This window comes from Aotus nancymaae, unplaced genomic scaffold (assembly GCF_030222135.1).
Source record: "Aotus nancymaae isolate 86718 unplaced genomic scaffold, 86718_ANA_hifiasm-v0.15.2.pri h1tg000059l, whole genome shotgun sequence".
NCBI lineage: Eukaryota > Metazoa > Chordata > Mammalia > Primates > Aotidae > Aotus > Aotus nancymaae.
The window spans coordinates 58,815,390-58,832,971 of NW_026988473.1; the positions used below are offsets into that span (position 1 = coordinate 58,815,390).

At 37.9% G+C, this 17,582-nt stretch overlaps 1 protein-coding gene across 2 annotated transcripts in view; it reads right to left on the minus strand.

Annotated features, from left to right (window-relative positions):
• Positions 1-17,582, minus strand: part of XRRA1 (X-ray radiation resistance associated 1) — a 103,983-nt gene that overhangs the window by 34,346 nt on the left and 52,055 nt on the right. Inside the window, exon 10 of one of the 2 annotated variants that reach the window (XM_012469661.3) lies at positions 17,045-17,262. The exons of the other annotated variant lie outside the window; for it this stretch is intronic. Within the exon in view, the coding sequence (XP_012325084.2) occupies positions 17,045-17,262 (218 nt within the window). The remainder of the gene's footprint in view (positions 1-17,044; positions 17,263-17,582) is intronic. 2 annotated transcript variants of the gene reach the window in all.

Sequence of the window (17,582 nt, forward strand, 5' to 3'; positions counted from 1 at the left end):
AGCCTGGGTGACAGAGTGAAACTGTGTCTCAGAATAGTAGTAATAATAATAATAATAATCCCCTTAACAGGCATCTCCTTCCTCCTCAAACCCAAAGGATAGGAAGCCATCCATGGGAGGACTTGCAGATAACTTCACCCACATGCCAAAGAAGAAGACATCCAATACCTCCTGGTATGGGTAGATACTTTCACTAACTGGGTAGAAGCATTTCCATGCCATACAGAAAAGGCCTCTGAGGTAATAAAAGTGTTAGTTAATGAAATAACTCCCCACTTTAGTCTACCTAAGTACCTCCAAGTGACAATGGCCCCTTGCTTAAGACAATTGTCACATAGGGGGATCTCAAAGGCACTAGGCATACAGTATCATCTCCATGGTGCTTGGAAACCCCAGTCCTCAGGAAAGGTAGAGAAGACAAACAGTTTATCAAAAGACATCTCAGAAAACTGTCCCAAGAAACTCACCTTCCTTGGGCCACTTTTCTTCCCATGGCTTTACCGTGGATAAGAAATACCCCTTCAAAGTTAGGTCTGGCCCCATTTGAAATGCTGCATGAACAGCCTTTCCTTACAAAGGATTTGCTATTAGATCAAGAGACCTCTAAATCCTTAAGCAGGTAACCTACCTACCTCACTTCCAACAGGAATTAACACAACTAGCAGAAGCCCAACCCCCCAAAATAAGACCACTATTATTTAACTCAGGAGATTTGGTATTAATAAAGACTCTGCCCTGTCTCTCTCCTTCCCTAAGCCCAAATTGGGAAGGGCCCTACACTGTTCTTTCAACCTCTCAGCAGTAAAAGTTACAGGAATTGACTCGCGAATACATCACTCAAGTCAAAGGCTATAACCTGAGAAAGCAACCCCGACAGCCCAGAGGAATGTCCTGTATATCAGTGCAAAGAATTAGGAGATCTGAAGCTGAAACTCATAAAAGATAAGTAAATAGGTGAGGGCTACTCATCCTACTCAGTCCCACTCCCACCTTAACGGATACTTTCAGTTATTTCTACTTTTCCTCTCGAGATTCGTTGTCAGGTCCTAGAACTTCTTTTTGATGCATACTTGTGGAAAGATTTTGATTATCCATGAGATTACACTTGTAACTTCACAGACTTCCAAAAGGAAATTATCTTGGTGATTGAAATTTTAGATAGAAATTATCTACTAGACTACCCTTGCGGGAATAGTTATACTTACTCTGCTGTTTGCAGTAGGACTATATACTGTAGCACCTGCAATGTAGAATTCTGGATGGAAAATTCTAATTGCTGTAATATTCTGCCCAATTATCATCTTTATAACAGGATTAAATAATTACAGGAAAGATTGAGCCAAGATTAACACTAAAGTTACTCTAGTCACCCAATAATATATTCCTCCCAATCACATCGCAAGTCCTAAAAGATAGCCCAGGCCTAAAATTATCTCCTAATAGCAAGTCAAGGGGGAATATATGTTTTTTTTTCAAACAAAAATGTTGCTTTTATATTAACGCTTCTGGTAAAGTACAGCGACATCTGGTGGAGGTAACTAGTATTACAACCCATCAAAATGGCTACAGGTCTCAAACCCTGCTGTCATGGTTGTGGCCTATAGCACCCCCACTAATAATGGGAATCTTAATACTCATATTCGAACCCTATATTCTAAACTTTCTTGTAAAATTTATCTCTTTTTGCCTAGAAGCTATTAAACTCCAAATGGTGCTGCAGATGAAACCACACACGGACATGCCTTTCTTCCAAGAACCCTTAGATCAACTCCAGAAGGAACCTTAGCTTCTGTTCCCCAAATGATGCCCTCTTCAGCAGGAATTAGCCAGAAAGAGTTGTCCTCCAACACCCCCTAACAGCTTTCGGTGTTTCCACTCCTCAGCGGGGAAACATGATACAGGAGGTAAAAAGAAATTATTTAGGCAGATAGTGAGGGTAAAAGAGTCCTCAGCAGAGCTTCCCTTTCAACAAAAAGCAGTACAAGAAATTTTTTTTTCCAGCCAGGCGCGGTGACTCATGCCTCTAATCCCAGCAGTTTGGGGGCCAAGGTGGGCAGATCACTTGAGGTCAGGAGTTCAAGACCAGCCTGGCCAATATGGTGAAACCCCATCTCTACTAAAAATATAAAAATTAGCTAGGAGTTTTGGCACACAACTGTAATTCCAGATACTCAGGAGGCTAAGGCAGGAGAATCACTTGAATCCAGGAGGTAGAAGTTGCAGTGAGCCGAGATCGTGTCACTGCACTCTAGCCTGGGTGACAAAGCACAACTCTGTCTCAAAAAATATAGACACATATTTTTTCCAACAAAAAGCAGCCTGAAAAATCAAGCTGCAAACATAGATAAGCAAGCTGGAAGCTTGCAAGAAAAATGTCAGCAGCTGTGCCAATAGAAAAGGGCTACCTGTGGGCCAGGCATGTCCAACATAGAGGTTCCATCTTCCCTTTTGTTACCACGTGTACAATTAAAAAATGGGCAACATGGCACAGGCCAGGCAGAGGACCCACCTGCATAATAAAAAATTGGGGTGGGGGTGATCAGTTTTTCATGCCCTATGCAAATGGCACAGCTGGTCCAAGCAATCTTTTGCGCCCTATGTAAATCAGAGACTGCCTCCTCACCAGGCACCTATAAAAACTCCTGCATTTCACTGCTGATCCAGCAACTATTTCTTGGGGACCCCTCTCTCTTAGCAGAGAGCTATTCTCTTTCTTTTGCCTACTAAACTTTCACTTTTAACCTCACTCTTTGTGTGTCCATATGATTGATTTCCTCAGCCATGAGACAATGAACCTCATGTATCACTCTAGATAACAAGGTTTCTTCAATACCAGAATCTCTGGGCCACAGCTAAGGAAGTGTTAAGCGGGAATTTTATAGCACTAAATGCCCACATCAAAAAGTTAGAAAGATCTCAAATTAGCCGGGCGTGGTGGCTCACACCTATAATCCCAGCACTTTGGGAGGCTGAGGTGGGTGGATCACTTGAAGTCAGGAGTTCGAGACCAGGCTGACCAACATGGAGAAACCCCTTCTCTACTAAAATACAAAATTGCCGGGTATGGTGGTGCAGGCCTGTAATCCCAGCTACTCAAGAGGCTGAGGCAGGAGAATGGCTTGAACCTGGGAGGAGGAGGTTGCGGTAAGCTGAGATTGCACCATTGCACTCCAGCCTGGGCAACGAGAGCAAAATTCCATCTCGAAAAATAAAAAAAATCTCAAATTAACAACCTAATATCACAAAAAAAAAATCCATCTCGAAAAATAAAGAAAATCTCAAATTAACAACCTAATATCACAACTAGAGAAACAAGAGCAAACAAACCCCAAAGCTAGAAAAAGGTAAGAAATAACCAAAATCCCAGCTGAACTGAAGGAAATTTAGATGCAAAAAACTATACAAAAGATCCACAGCCTGGACATGGTGGCTAATGCCTGTAATCCCAGCACTGTGGGGGGCTGAGGTGGGATGATTTCTTGAGCTCAGGAGTTTGAGACCAGCCTGGGCAACATAATGAGACCTGTCTCTACAAAAAAATTAAAAAATTAGCTGAGTGTGATGATGTGCACCTATAGTTCCAGCTAGCTAGACTAATAAAAATAGAGAAAATACAAATAAAAACAACCAGATATGACAAAGGGAACATTACCACTGATCCCACAGAACTACAAAAAACATCATCAGAGAGTACTAGGAACAAAACCTAGAATAAATGAATAAATTTGTGGACACATACAGCCATCTAAGATTGAACCAGCAAGAAATTGAATCCCTGAATAGACCAATAACAAGTTCTGAAACTGAATCAGTAACAAAAAGCTCGCCAACCAAGAAAAGCCCAGGGTAAGAGTCATAGCTAAATTCTACCAAGTGTATAAAGAAGAACTGGTACCATTCCTAATGAAACTATTCCAAAAATTGACGAGGAAGGACGCCTTCCTAACTCATTCTTTGAGGCCAGCATCATCCTGATACCAAAACTCTTCAGAGATACAACAAAAAAAGAAAACTGCAGGCCAATGTCCTTGATGAACATAGATGCAAAAATCCTCAGCAAAATACTGGCAAATCAAATCCAGCAGTACATCAAAAAGCTTATCCATGATGATCAAGTGGGCTTTATTCCTGAGATGGAAGGTTCATTTAACATATGCAAATCGATAAATGTGATTTATTACATAAACAAAACTAAAAACAAAAACCACATAATCATCCTAATAGATGCAGAAAAAGCTTTTGATAAAATTTAACATCATTCATGTTAAAAACTCTCAACAAACTAGGCATTAAAGGAATATACCTCAAAATAATGAGAGCCATCTATGAGAAACCCATAGCCAACATCATACTGAATAGGCAAAAGCCGGAAGCATTCCCCTTGAGAACTGAAACAAGACAGAATCTCCACTCTCACCACTCCTATTCAACATAGTACTGCAAGTCCTAGCCAGAGCTCAGGCAAAAGAAAGAAATGAGAGGCATCCAAATAAGAAAGGAAGTCAGACTATCTCTGTTTGCAGACAATGTGATTCGATACCTAGAAAACCCCATGGTCTCTGCCCAAAAGCTCCTGGATCTGATAAACAACTTCAGCAAAGTTTCAGGATACAAAATCAATGTACAAAAATCAATAGCATTTTTATACACCAACAACGTCCAAGCTCAAAGCCAAATCAAGAACACAATCCTGTCCACAATAGCCACAAAAAGAATAACATACCTAGAAATATAGCTACTAGGAATATGAAAGATCTCTACAGCAGGTGTTATAAAACACTGCTAAAAAAAAAAAAAAAGCAGAAATGACACAAACAAATGGAAAAACATTCCATGCTCATGACAGGAGGAATCAATACTGTTAAAATGGCCATACTGCCTAAAGCAATTTATAGATTCAATGCTGTTCCTATCAAACTACCAATGCCATTCTTTACTAAATTAGAAAAAAAAAAAACTTTTAAAATTCATGTAGAACCTTAACAAAAGCCTAAATAGCCAAGGCAGTCCTAAGCAAAAGGAACAGAGTTGGAGGCATCATGCTCCCCAACTTTATACTACAAGACTACAGTAACAAAAACAGCATGGTACTGGAACAAAAACACACACATAGACCAATGGAACAGGCTAGAGAGGCCAGAAATAATGCCACACACCTACAACCATCTAATCTTCGACAAAGTTGATGAAAATAACAGGGAAAAGACTCCCTATTCAATCAATGATGCCGAGATAACTGGCCAGCCATATGCAGAAGATTGAAATTGAACCCCTTCCTTACACCATCTACAAAAACAAACTCAAGATGCATTAAAGACTTAAATGTAAAACCTAAAATTATAAAAACCCTGGAAGATAGCCTAGGAAATAAACTTCTGAACACAGGACTGGGCAAAGAGTCCATGACAAAGATGCCAAAAGCAACTGTGACAGAAATAATTGACAAATGAGACACAATTAAACTAAAGGGCTTCTGCAGAGCAAAAGAAACTATCAACAGAGTAAATAGATAAAGTATAGAATGGGAGAAAGTATTTTCAAACTGTGCATCTGACAAAGGTCTACTATCCAGAATCTATAAGATACTTAAATTTACAAGCAAAAAACAACCCCATTAAAAAGTAGGCAAGGGACATGAACAGACACTTTTCAAAAGAAGACCATACATGCTGCCAACAACATATGAAAAAATGCTCAACATCACTAATCATTAGAGAAATGCAAACCAAAACCATAATGAGATATCAATATAATGTACGCCAGTCAGAATGACTATTATGAAAATGTAAAAAAAAAACCCAACAAAAAACAGATGCTGGCAAAGTATGGAGAAAAGGGAAGGTTTATACCCTCCTGGTAGAAATATAAATTAGTTCAGCCATTGTTGAAAGCAGTTTGCAACTTCTGAAAGAATTAAAAAACAGAATTACTATTCAATCCAGCAATACCATTATTGTGTATAAATCATTCTACTACATATATTCCAATACAGCAATACCATTATTGAATATAAATCATTCTACTACAAAGATATATACACACGGTATGTTCACCGCAGTGCTATACACAATAACAAAGACATGAAATCAACTTAAATGCCAATCAATCAACCCTTAAACCCGAAATAAAATAAAAGTTTAAAAAATTAAGAATTTCCCTTAAAAATGTCATCTATACTACTATACATAAAGTTAACACAGGTAATAATAAAAGAAGGTATTAAAACTGTCCAGGGATATGAAATACCAATTCATAGAAGTAGAAAAACAAATAGCTAAGTAAATGGAGAATGCTTAACATTGACAGCAGATAGAAAAGTGCACATTAAAACAAGTAACAGTAACCTAGAAGGGCGGAGCAAGATGGCAGAATAGAAGCCTATACCATTTGTCCCCGCCTCCCCTAAACACCAAATTTTTAACAATTCTCTATACACAGAAGAGCACTATCACAAGAACTAAAAATCAGGTGAGCCATCGCAGTAACCGGTTTTAACTTCATATCTCTGAAAGGGGTATTGAGGAGGGTAGGAGAGACAGTCTTAAATCACCAATGCCACCCCTCCTCCATCCCCTGGCAGTAGCCATGCGGTGCAGGGAATCTGTGCATTTTGGGGAGAGAAAGCACAGCAACTGAGGGACCTTACACTGAACTCTGTGCTTCCCTGTCACAGCAGAGAATAAGGCTGTGCTGGGCTGTTAGTGCTGGTACACAGAGACAGAATTTGGACCAGCCCCTAGCCAGAGGGGAATCACCCATTCCAGCTATTGGAACTTAAGTTTCTTGTCTAGCCTTGCCACCATTGGCTGAAGTGCTCTGAACTAGATAAACTTGAAAGGCAGTCTAGAACACAAGAGCTGCAATTCTTAGGCAACTCCTAGTATTAGGCTGGGCTTAGAGTCAGTGAACTAGGGTGGCACATGACCTACAGAGACACCAGCTAGTGCAGCTAAGGCAGTGCTTGTGCCACCTCTCCCTTAACCCCAGGCAGTGTAATTCACAGTAATAACAGTGTCTCCTTCCTTCTACTTAAGGAGAGGAAAGCAAAGAGCAAAGAGGATTTTGTCTTGTATCTTAGATACCAGCTCAGGCACAGGAGGATAGGGCACTGGGCAGTAGGATAGGGCACTGGGCAGACTCATGAGGTCTCCATTCCAGGCCCTAGTTCTCAGATGACATTTCTAAACACACCCTGGGCCAAAAGGGAACCCACTGTTTTCAAGGGAAGGACTCAGTCCTGGCAGGATTCATCATCACTGGATGAAAGAGCCCTTGGACCCTTGATAACCCTAGCTCCCTGACAACATTTCTAAATACACCCTCCGCCAAAAGGGAAAACCAGCACACCCTGCTGTTTTGAAGGGAAGGACCTAGTCTTGGAAGGATTCATCCCCTGTTAACTAAAGGGCCCTTTGGCCCTGAATAACCAGCAGCAGTACTGAGGGAGTACACTATGGGCCTTAAGGTCTGAGATGTCCTGGCCTCAGGGGTGATGCAGCACATTTCCTCCTGTAGTGGTTATGGTGAAAGACTCAAACAGAAGTTTGAGAAAAGAAGAGGGAAAAGTAAAAGAGATTTTGTCTTGTACCACTGGCACTGGCTCAGCCACAGTAAGGTAAAGCAACAAGCAGACTCTTAAGGTCTCCGAGTCCAGGTCTAGGCTCCTGGACAGCATTTCTGGACAGCCATTCCTGGACAGCCCACTCTGGGTCAGAGAGGAGTCCATTGCCCTGAAGGGCAAGTCCCAGGCCTGGTAGCATTTACCACGTGCTGAGGAAAGATCCCTTGGACTTTAAGCAAATATTGTCAGTGTCCTGGCAGAACCTCCCATGAACTGGTGGTGGTGGTGGTAGCCACAAAAAGCCTCCTCTACCGGTGGAAAGAGGAGGGAAGAGTGTGAAGGCCTTTGTACCATGGCTTGAGTGCCAGATTAGCTGCAGTAGAATAGAATATTGTGTAAATCGCTAAGGTCCTTGACTCCACTCCCTGGCTCCCAGACAGCATCTCTGGACATACCCAGGGCCTGGAGAAACTTGCCACCCTGAAGGGAAGGGCACTGGGCAAGGCCCAGTACTGTGTTGGCTTCAGGTCTGACCCAGCACAGCACCAGTGGTGGGGCCCACAGGAGTGCTTGCATCACCACACCTTCAGTTTCAGGTGGCTCAGAACAGAGAGAGATTCCATAAGTTTGGGAGAAAGTATGGGAAAAGAACAAGAGTGTCCACTTGGTAATCCAGAGAATTCTTCCACATCTTACCTAATACAACCAAGGTGATGCATCTACAAGTCTGCAAAAATTACAGCATTATTGGGCTTGGGGCCCAAGTCCCTTCAAGTACCTGGAAAGCCTTCCCAAGAAGGACAAGCACAAATAAGCCCAGACTGCAATGACTATAATAAATCACTGAAGACACTTATAAGCATCAACATAATCCAGGAAAACATGACCTCACCAAATGAACTAAATAAGACACCAGGCACCAATCCTGGAGAAACAGAGATGTATGCCCTGGAGACAGATAATTCAAAATAGCTATTTTGAGGAAACTCAAAGAAATTCAAGATAACACAGAAAAAGAATTCAGAATTCCATTAGATAAATTTAACAAAGAGACTGAAATATTAAAAAGAATCAAGCAGAAATTCTAGAGCTGAAAAATGTAATTGATATGCTAAAGAATGCCTCAGAGTCTCTTGATAGCAGAAAGGATTAAGAAGAAGAAAGAATTAGTGAGCTCGACAGACTACTAGAAAATACTCAGAGGAGACAAAAGAAAAAAGAATAAAAAACAGTGAAGTATGCCTCCCAGATCCAGAAAATAGCCTTAAAAGCACAAATCTAAGAGTTAATGGACTTAAAGAGGAGGTAGAACATGAGATAGGGATAGAAAGTTTATTCAAAGGGATAATAGCAGAGAACTTCCCAAACCTAGACAAAGATACCAACATTCAAGTATAAAAAGATTATAGAACACCAAGTAGATTTAACCCTAAGAAGACTACTTCAAGACATTTAATAATCAAATTTCCAAGGGTCAAGGATCCTAAAAGCAGCAAGAGATAAGAAATAACATACAATGGAACACCAATATATCTGGCAGGGGACTTTTCAGTGGAAAGCTTATAGGCCAGGATACAGTGGCATGATGTATTTAAACTGCTAAAATAAAAAACAAAAACAAAAAAATCCTTTTACCCCAGAATAGTATATCCAGCAGAAATATTCTTTAAGCATGAAGAAAAAATAAAAAGCTTTCCAGACAAACAAAATCTGAGGATTTCATTAAAACACAAGATCTGTCCTACAAGAAATGCAAAAGGAAGGTCTTCAGGCTCAAAGAAAGGATGTTAATGAGCAAGCAGAAACCATCTGAAGGTACAAAACTCACTAGTAATGGTAAGCATACAGAAAAACACAAAATAGCATAACTCTGTAGTGGTCATGTGTAAACTTTGCTTGACTTAAGTAGACTAAATGATGAACCAATCAAAAACAATAATTACAACAACTTTTCAAGACATAAACAGTAAAAATAAGACATAAATAGAAACAACAAAAAGTAAGTGGGGGACAAAGTTAAAGTGTTGAGTTTTTGTTAGTTTTCTTTCTTCATGTTTGTGCAATCAGTGTTAAAGTTGCAATCAGTTTAAAACAATGAGTTATAAGATAGTATTTGCAAGCCTTATGGCAACCTCAAATCAAAAAATATACAATGGATACACAAAAAATAAAAAGCAAGAAATTAAAACATATTACCAGAGAAAACCACCTTCAGTAAAAGGAAGACAAAAGGAAGGAAAGAAGAGAAGACCACAAAACAACAAGAAAATACAAAAAAATGGCAGGAGTAAGTCCTGGCTTAATAATAACATTAAATGTAAATAAACTAAACTCTCCAGTAAAGACAAAGTAGCTAAATAGATGAAAAAACAAGATCCAATAATTGGCTGCCTAGAGGAAACACACTTTATAGACTGAAAATAAAGGCATGGAAAAAGATATTCCATGCAAACAGTAACCAAAAAAGAACAGGAATAGCTATACTTATATCACACAAAATAGATTTCAAGACAAAAATTATAAGAAGAGACAAGACATTTATAATGATAAAGGGGTCAATTCAGCAAGAAGATATAATTATTACAAATATATATTCATATATTCACCCAACACTGGAGCACCTAGATATAAAAAGCAAGTATTATTGGAGATAGAGTTAAAATCCAATACAGGAATAGCTGGAGACTTCAACACCCCACTTTCAGCATTGAACAGATCTCTCAGACAGAAAATCAATAAAGAAACATTGGACTTAATCTGCACCATAGAAAAAAATGGACTTAATAGATATTTACAGAACATTTCCTCCAGTGGCTTCAGAATACACATTTTTATCCTTAGCACACAGATCATTCTCAAGTATAGACCATATGTTAGGTCACAAAAGAAGTCTTAAAACATTTTTTTAATCCTGAAATAATATCAAATATCTTCTCTGACCATGGAATAAAACTAGAAATCAATGACAAGACAAATTTTGGAAACTATATAAATACATAGAAATTAAAAAATATGCTACTAAATGACCAGTGAGTCAATGAAGAAATTAAGATGGAAATTTTAAAATTTCTTGAAACAAATGATAATGGAACACAACATTCCAAAATCTATAGGATATACCAAAAACAGTACTGATAGGGAAATTCATAGCTACAAGTGCCTACATCAAAAAAGTAAAAAAACAGCTGGGCGAGGTGTCTCAAGCCTATGATCCCAACACTTTGGAAGGCCGAGGCAGGCAGATCACAAGGTCAGGAGTTCAAGACCAGCCTGGCCAACATGGTGAAACCCTATCTCTACTAAAAATACAAAAATTAGTTGGGCATGGTGGCCCATGCCTGTAATCCAAGCTACTTGGGAGGCCGAGGCAGGAGAATTGCTTGAACTGGGACCTGGGAGGTGGAAGTTGCAGCAAGCTGAGATCACGCCACTGCACTCCAGCCTGGGCTACAGAACAAGATTCCATCTCAAAAAAAAAAAAAAAAGTAGAAAAACTTAAAATGAATAACCTAATGATGTGTCTTAAAGAACTAGAAAAGCATGAGCAAACCAAACCCAAAAGTAGTAGAAGAAAAGAAATAATAAAGATCTGAGCACAAATAAATGAATTTGAAATGAAGCAAAAATTACACAAGATCAATGAAACAAAAAGGTGGAATTTTGAAAAGATAAATAAAATTCACAAACCTTTAGTTAGACTAAGAAAAAAAGAGAGAAGACCCAAATAAATACAGTCAGAGATGAAAAGATATTACAACTGTTACTATAGAAATTCAAAGGATATTAGTGGCAACTATATGCCAATAAATTGGAAAATCTAGAAGAAATGAATAAATTCTAGGAATATATAACCTACCAAGATTGAACCATGAGGAAATTCAAAACCTAAACAGACTAATAACAAGTAACAAGATTGAAGCCATAATAAAAATCCTCCCAGTAAAGAAAAGCCTCAGATGTCATGGCTTCACTCCTGAATTCTATCAAACATTTAAAGAACTAATACCAATCCTAGTCAAACTGTTTGTAAAATAAAGGAAGAGAGAATACTTCCAAATTCATTCTGTGAAGCCAGAATTACCCTGATACCAAAACCAGACAAAGACATATTTAAAAAAAATAATATTTCAGGCCAATATATCTGATGAATATTGATGCAAAAATCCTCAACAAAATACTAGCAAAACAAATTCAACAGTACATTAAAAAGATCATTCATCCTGACCAAGTGGGATTTATCCCAGGGATGCAAGGATGTTCCAGCACACACAAATCAATTAATGTGATACAGCACATCATCAGAATGAAGGACTAAAACCATATGATCATTTCAATTGATGTTGAAAAATTGATTTAATATAGTTCAACATCCCTTTATAATAATCCCCTCAAAAAACTAGGTTTAGAAGAACCATACCTCAATATATTAAAAGCTATATATTACAGACACATAGCTAGTATTGTACTAAATGGGGAAAAACTAAAAGTCTTTCCTCTTAGATCTGGAACATGACAAGGATGCCCAGTTTTACCACCATTATTCAACTGATTACTGGAAGTCTCAGCTAGAGCAATCAGACAAGAGAAAGAAATAAAGGGGATCCAAACTGAAAGAGAAGTTGAATTGTCCTTGTTTGCAGATGAGATGATCTTATATTGGAAAAATCTAAAGATTCTACCAAAAAAACAATTAGAACTGATAATCAAATTTGGTAAAGTTGCAGGATTCAAAGTCAATATACGAAATTGGTACCATTTCTATAAGCCAGTGAACAATCTGAAAAAGAAATAAAAAAGGAATCCCATTTACAATAGCCACCAGTAAAATTAAATACCTAGGGATTAACTTAACCAAAGAAATGAAAGATCTCTACAATAAAAACTATAGAACACCAGTGAAAGAAATTGAAGAGGACACATAAAAATGGAAAGATATTCCATGTTCATGGACTGGAAGAATCAATATTTTTAAAATATCCATAGTACTGAAAGCAACATAGAGATTCAATGCAATCTCTGTCAAAATACCAATGACATTCTTTACAGAAATAGAAAAAACTATCTTAAAATTTATATGGAACTACAAAAGACCCAGAATAGCAAAGCTATTCTGAGCAAAAAGAACAAAATTGGAGGAATCACATTACCTGACTTCAAATTATACTATAAAGCTATAGTAACCAAAACAGCATGGTACTGGCATAAAAATGGACATAAAGACCAATGGAACAGAATAGAGAACCTAGAAATAAATCCACACACCTACAGTGAACTCATTTTCAACAAAGGTGCCAAGAACATACATTGGGAAAAAAAACAGTCTCTTCAATAAATGGTTCTGGGATAATGGGATATCCATATGCAGAAGAATTAAACTTAAGTCCATCTCTTGCCTTATAGAAAAATGAAATCTAAATAGATTAAAGACTTAAATATAAGACCTCAAACTATGAAACACCTACAAGAAAACATTGAGGAAACTCTCCAGGATACTGGTCTGGGCAAAATTTTCTTGAGTAGTACTATCCCACAAGCAGAGGCAACCAAAGCAAAAATAGACAAATGGGATCATATCAAGTTAAAATGCTTCTGTACAACAAAGGAAACAATAAACAAAAGACAATCCACAGAGTGGGAGAAAATATTTTGCAAACTACCCATCTGACAAGGGATTAATAATCAGAATATATAAGGAGCTCAAACAACTCTACAGGGAAAAATCTAATAATCTGACTAAAAAATGGGCAAAAGATCTGAATAAGCATTTCTCAAAAGAAGTCATTCAAATGGAAAACAGGCATATCAAAAGGTGCTTAACATCACCGATCATCAGAGAAATGTAAATCAAAACTACGATGAGATACCATCTTACCCTAGTTAAAATGGCTGTTATCCAAAAGTCAGGCAATAACAAATTCTGGTAAGGATGTGGAGAAAAGGGAACCCTCGGTTGCTGGGAATGTTAATTAGTACAGCCACTATGAAGAACAGTTTGAAGATTCCTCAAAAACTAAAAATAGAGCTACCATATGATCTAGGAATCCCACTGCTGGGTATATAACCAAAAGAAAGGATATCGGTATATCAGAGAGATATCTGCACTCTTAAGTTTGTTGCAGCAGTGTTCACAATAGCCAAGATATGGAAGCAACCTACATATCCATCAACAGATGAATGAAGAAAATTTGGTACATGTATACGACGGAATACTATTCAGCCAATAAAAAGAATGAGATTCTATCATTTGCAAGAACGTGGATGGAACTGGAGGTCCTTAGGTTAAGTGAAATAAGCTAGGCCCAGAAGAACAAAAATTGCATGCTCTCACTAAAAATCAAAACAATTGAACTCATGGACACAGAGTAGAAAGATGGTTACCAGAGGCTGGGAAGGATAGTGAGGGCCTGGGGGAGAGGTGGGGATGGGTAATTGGTACAAAAAAATACAAAGAATGAATGAAGACCTAGTATTTGGTAGCACAACAGGGGGACTATAGTCAATAATAACTAAAAGTGTATATTACATGCCTGTAGCAAAATATCTCATGTGCCCCATAAATATATACGTCTACTATGTACCCACAAAAATTATAAATTAAAAAGTTTTCAAAGGTAAATATCACTTTACACCTACCAGAATAAAACTTTAAAAAATTATAAACTAAGATAATACCAAGTATTGATAAGGACGTAGGAAGACAAGAAACCTTATGTACTACTTGTGTGAGTGTACACTGAAGCAACCATTTTGAAGAACAATCAGGTGGCAGTTTTTAAAACTACATATACATATACTCTGTCATCCATCAATCCCACTCCTGGGTAAATATTCCAAGAAAACCCTGGCACAGTGGCATATGCAGAAGATGTTCACAAGGTTGTTCATTGTAGCACTATTTGTAGTAAGAGAGTTATAAGCAACCTCGGTGTTCATCAATAAGGGAAGAGATGTGTGAAATGTGTTTAGAGCATATATTGTAGAATACTATGCATTAGTTAAAAGCCAATAACTAGATGGACATACATCAAGAAGGAAAGGTCTTAAATATAATGTTGACTGAAAAAAATTAAGTAACAGAGCTCAAGAGCATATTACCATTGTGTAAATTACAAACACATTATGCACAAAATAATATATATTTTGCAAAGATAAATACATATATCCAGGAAAATATATCCAAGATAAGTGTAGACATTTATATGAAAATAGGAAATGGGAGCAGGAATTAAGGATGAAAGAGAAAAAATAAGAGGGCAAGAAGAACTTTGAAGAGACTAAAAATTATACCATATTAGGACCTGAGTTGCATTATAAACAGGAGTCTCTGCTCCTAAGTTATATATATGTACACATGATAAAGAACTTAAGTATGAGGTTCAATCTTTCTGTCTAAAGAATTATTGATACATAATTTTAAAAATTCAATCTAAATTATGATTAGGATTTATCACATTATGAGAAGTGATGGGAGTAGGGTAGAGTAGATAGATGCATATTAAGATTTTCTCAATATGGTTGATTCTAGGTACTGATAGACAAAAGTGAGTTTTAAAATGTGAATTAGAAGTTGTAGGGTGTAGCCAGGTGCAGTGGTCCCAGCTACTTGGGAGGCTGAGGCAGGAGGATCGCTTGAGCCCCAGAGTTCAACCATGCAGTTTGAGCACGATGGTGCTACTGCAGTTTGGCCTGGGGTGATAGGGTGGGATGCTGTCTCTAAAAATAAAAGTTTTGGGGTAACCATTAGATATATAGACATGAGATTTATTGCTTTAAACAACTGGTGAAAAATTTGGAATTGAAAGAAAACTTAGTGCTCACAAAAAGAAAAATAAAAAGCATAGGTAAATAGAAAACATATTAATGGTAGAAATAGGTAAAATATATCAATAATCACCATGTGAGTTAAATTCTTCTATTAAAAAACTCATATTAGGACAACTATGCAATGCTATATTGTTTTTGAGATATCCTAAAATAAATATTCATATCATATGAAATAGAGGCCCAAGTCAAAACCAAATTTATCTATCTGGAATATTTTACAATGATTAAAAGACAAAATCTACCAAGATAAAAGTCACAAACCTAGTAACCAAGAACCAAACCAACTTCATAGAAAAAAAAAAATGCCAGAAGTGCAAGGAGATACTGACAAATCCACAATAGTGGGGATAGACTTTAATATACCTATTTCCAAAGTTAACAAACCAAGTAGACAGAAAAGTATTTTTAGGGAGAATCTGAATAACGTCATTGTGCCCTTTATGAAGTTGTTATTATTATTTTTAGAGACAGGGTCTCACTCTGTTGCCCAGATTCAAGGGCAGTGGCACATTCATAGCTCACTGCAGGTTCAAGGGATCCTCCTGCCTCAGCCTCCCAAGTAGCTGGTACCACAGGCTACAGGCATATGCCATCACCCCCAGCTAAGTTTTACATTTTTTATAGAGATAGGGTCTCACTCTGTTGCCTAGGCCAGAGGGCAGTGGTGTGATCACAGCTCACTGCAGCCCCAAACTCCTGGCCTCAAACAATCCTCCAGACTTGGCCTCCCAAAATAATTGGCACTGTGCCTGGCCAGTTATTAATATATATTTTTTTACTTCGAAATCCATCTTTATTTATTCTGCTTTGGAATGCTGGAGCTGAGGCTCTCAAAACCATATTTCTGCTTTGGCCGCTGGTTTCCTGTTAGACTCTGACAATATGGGTGGTGCTAAAGGGAGACTACAAAGCTAGAAGAAAAAAAAGGAGCTTATTTCTTCCTACCTGCTTCCCCTGGGTTTCCTGACTGCTTGTGATTCCTGTGAATGTCACTAAAATAATATGGTTTCTGGTTTTTTGTTTTTTTTTTTTTTTTGCTTTAGTCTAGCAAGTCTTTCCCCAGCAGTAGCTGAATCCAGTTTGCAGTTTTTCCAATTTTTATAAACTAGTTTCATTTTGACTTCTTCATAGGCACCAGCACCAGCTGGCCAGTATCCTCTTCTCAGAGATCTCGGCCTCAGCTACATGAAGCCCATCACAGCACAGAGAAACCAGCAGCTAAGCAGCACCTCTTCCTCAGAGGTCTAAATTTCAGATGTCAGGGGGTCCTCCTCTAAGCTTTTAGATTTGCATACTTTCAACCTCATTCTATAAAGAAAACTTCAGGCTCATGTGATCTCATGGTAAATTCTTCCAAAATTTAAGGACAAAATAATAATAGTATATAAACTTTTCTAGGAAACAGAAAAAAAATGAAACTTCCAAACACATTTTATGAGGCAAGCATAACCTTGATTATAAATCCTAACAAGAATTCTGTAGCAAAAGAAATCAATACACCAACATATCTCCCAAAGATAGATGCAAAAATCCTTGACAAAGAATCAGCAAATTCAATTTGTGATATTCATCCTGACCAAGTGAGACTTTTAGAATAAACTCTCAGAAGTGTGTTTTTACTATGGGGCTAGAATTTCAGGAACAAGAGGTGTCACTCACCTGTCTGGTCAACATCCTCTCTCATGGGCAGTACAGTGTAATCCAGTTGCTCATCTGAGTCCTCAAGCATCCATGGCTTGGACTGCAGCATGAATTGGGGCTCTCTCTGGGGACTTTCCCTGCCTCCAGTCCAATGCCCTGACTCATCGTAGAGCTGAACTTGCTGTAGGTATGGGATCCGGATAATCCTGTTTTCGTCCAGGCTTAACTTTTTCAGTCTTCAATTAAGGAAAGTGAATACAGAATCATAGCAATAATGATACCTCAGGATTGTTTACCAAGCAACGATAGGGAAAAAACATGGAATCAGGCTTGGATACTTATTTCTCTTGTGTGACCTTGAGCCAGTGACTTACTCTCTCTGGGCTTCAATATCCCTGTCTCTAAAATGGGGATAATATTTAATAACCTTTCAAGGTTCTTGCAAAGATTAAATGAGGGAATAGGTAAATGGCCTGGCACAAAGTAGTATTCAGTAAATGGTAGTTGAATCCAAAGTAAATTTTCCAGGGATGTAAATGCCAGTATTTTCTTTACT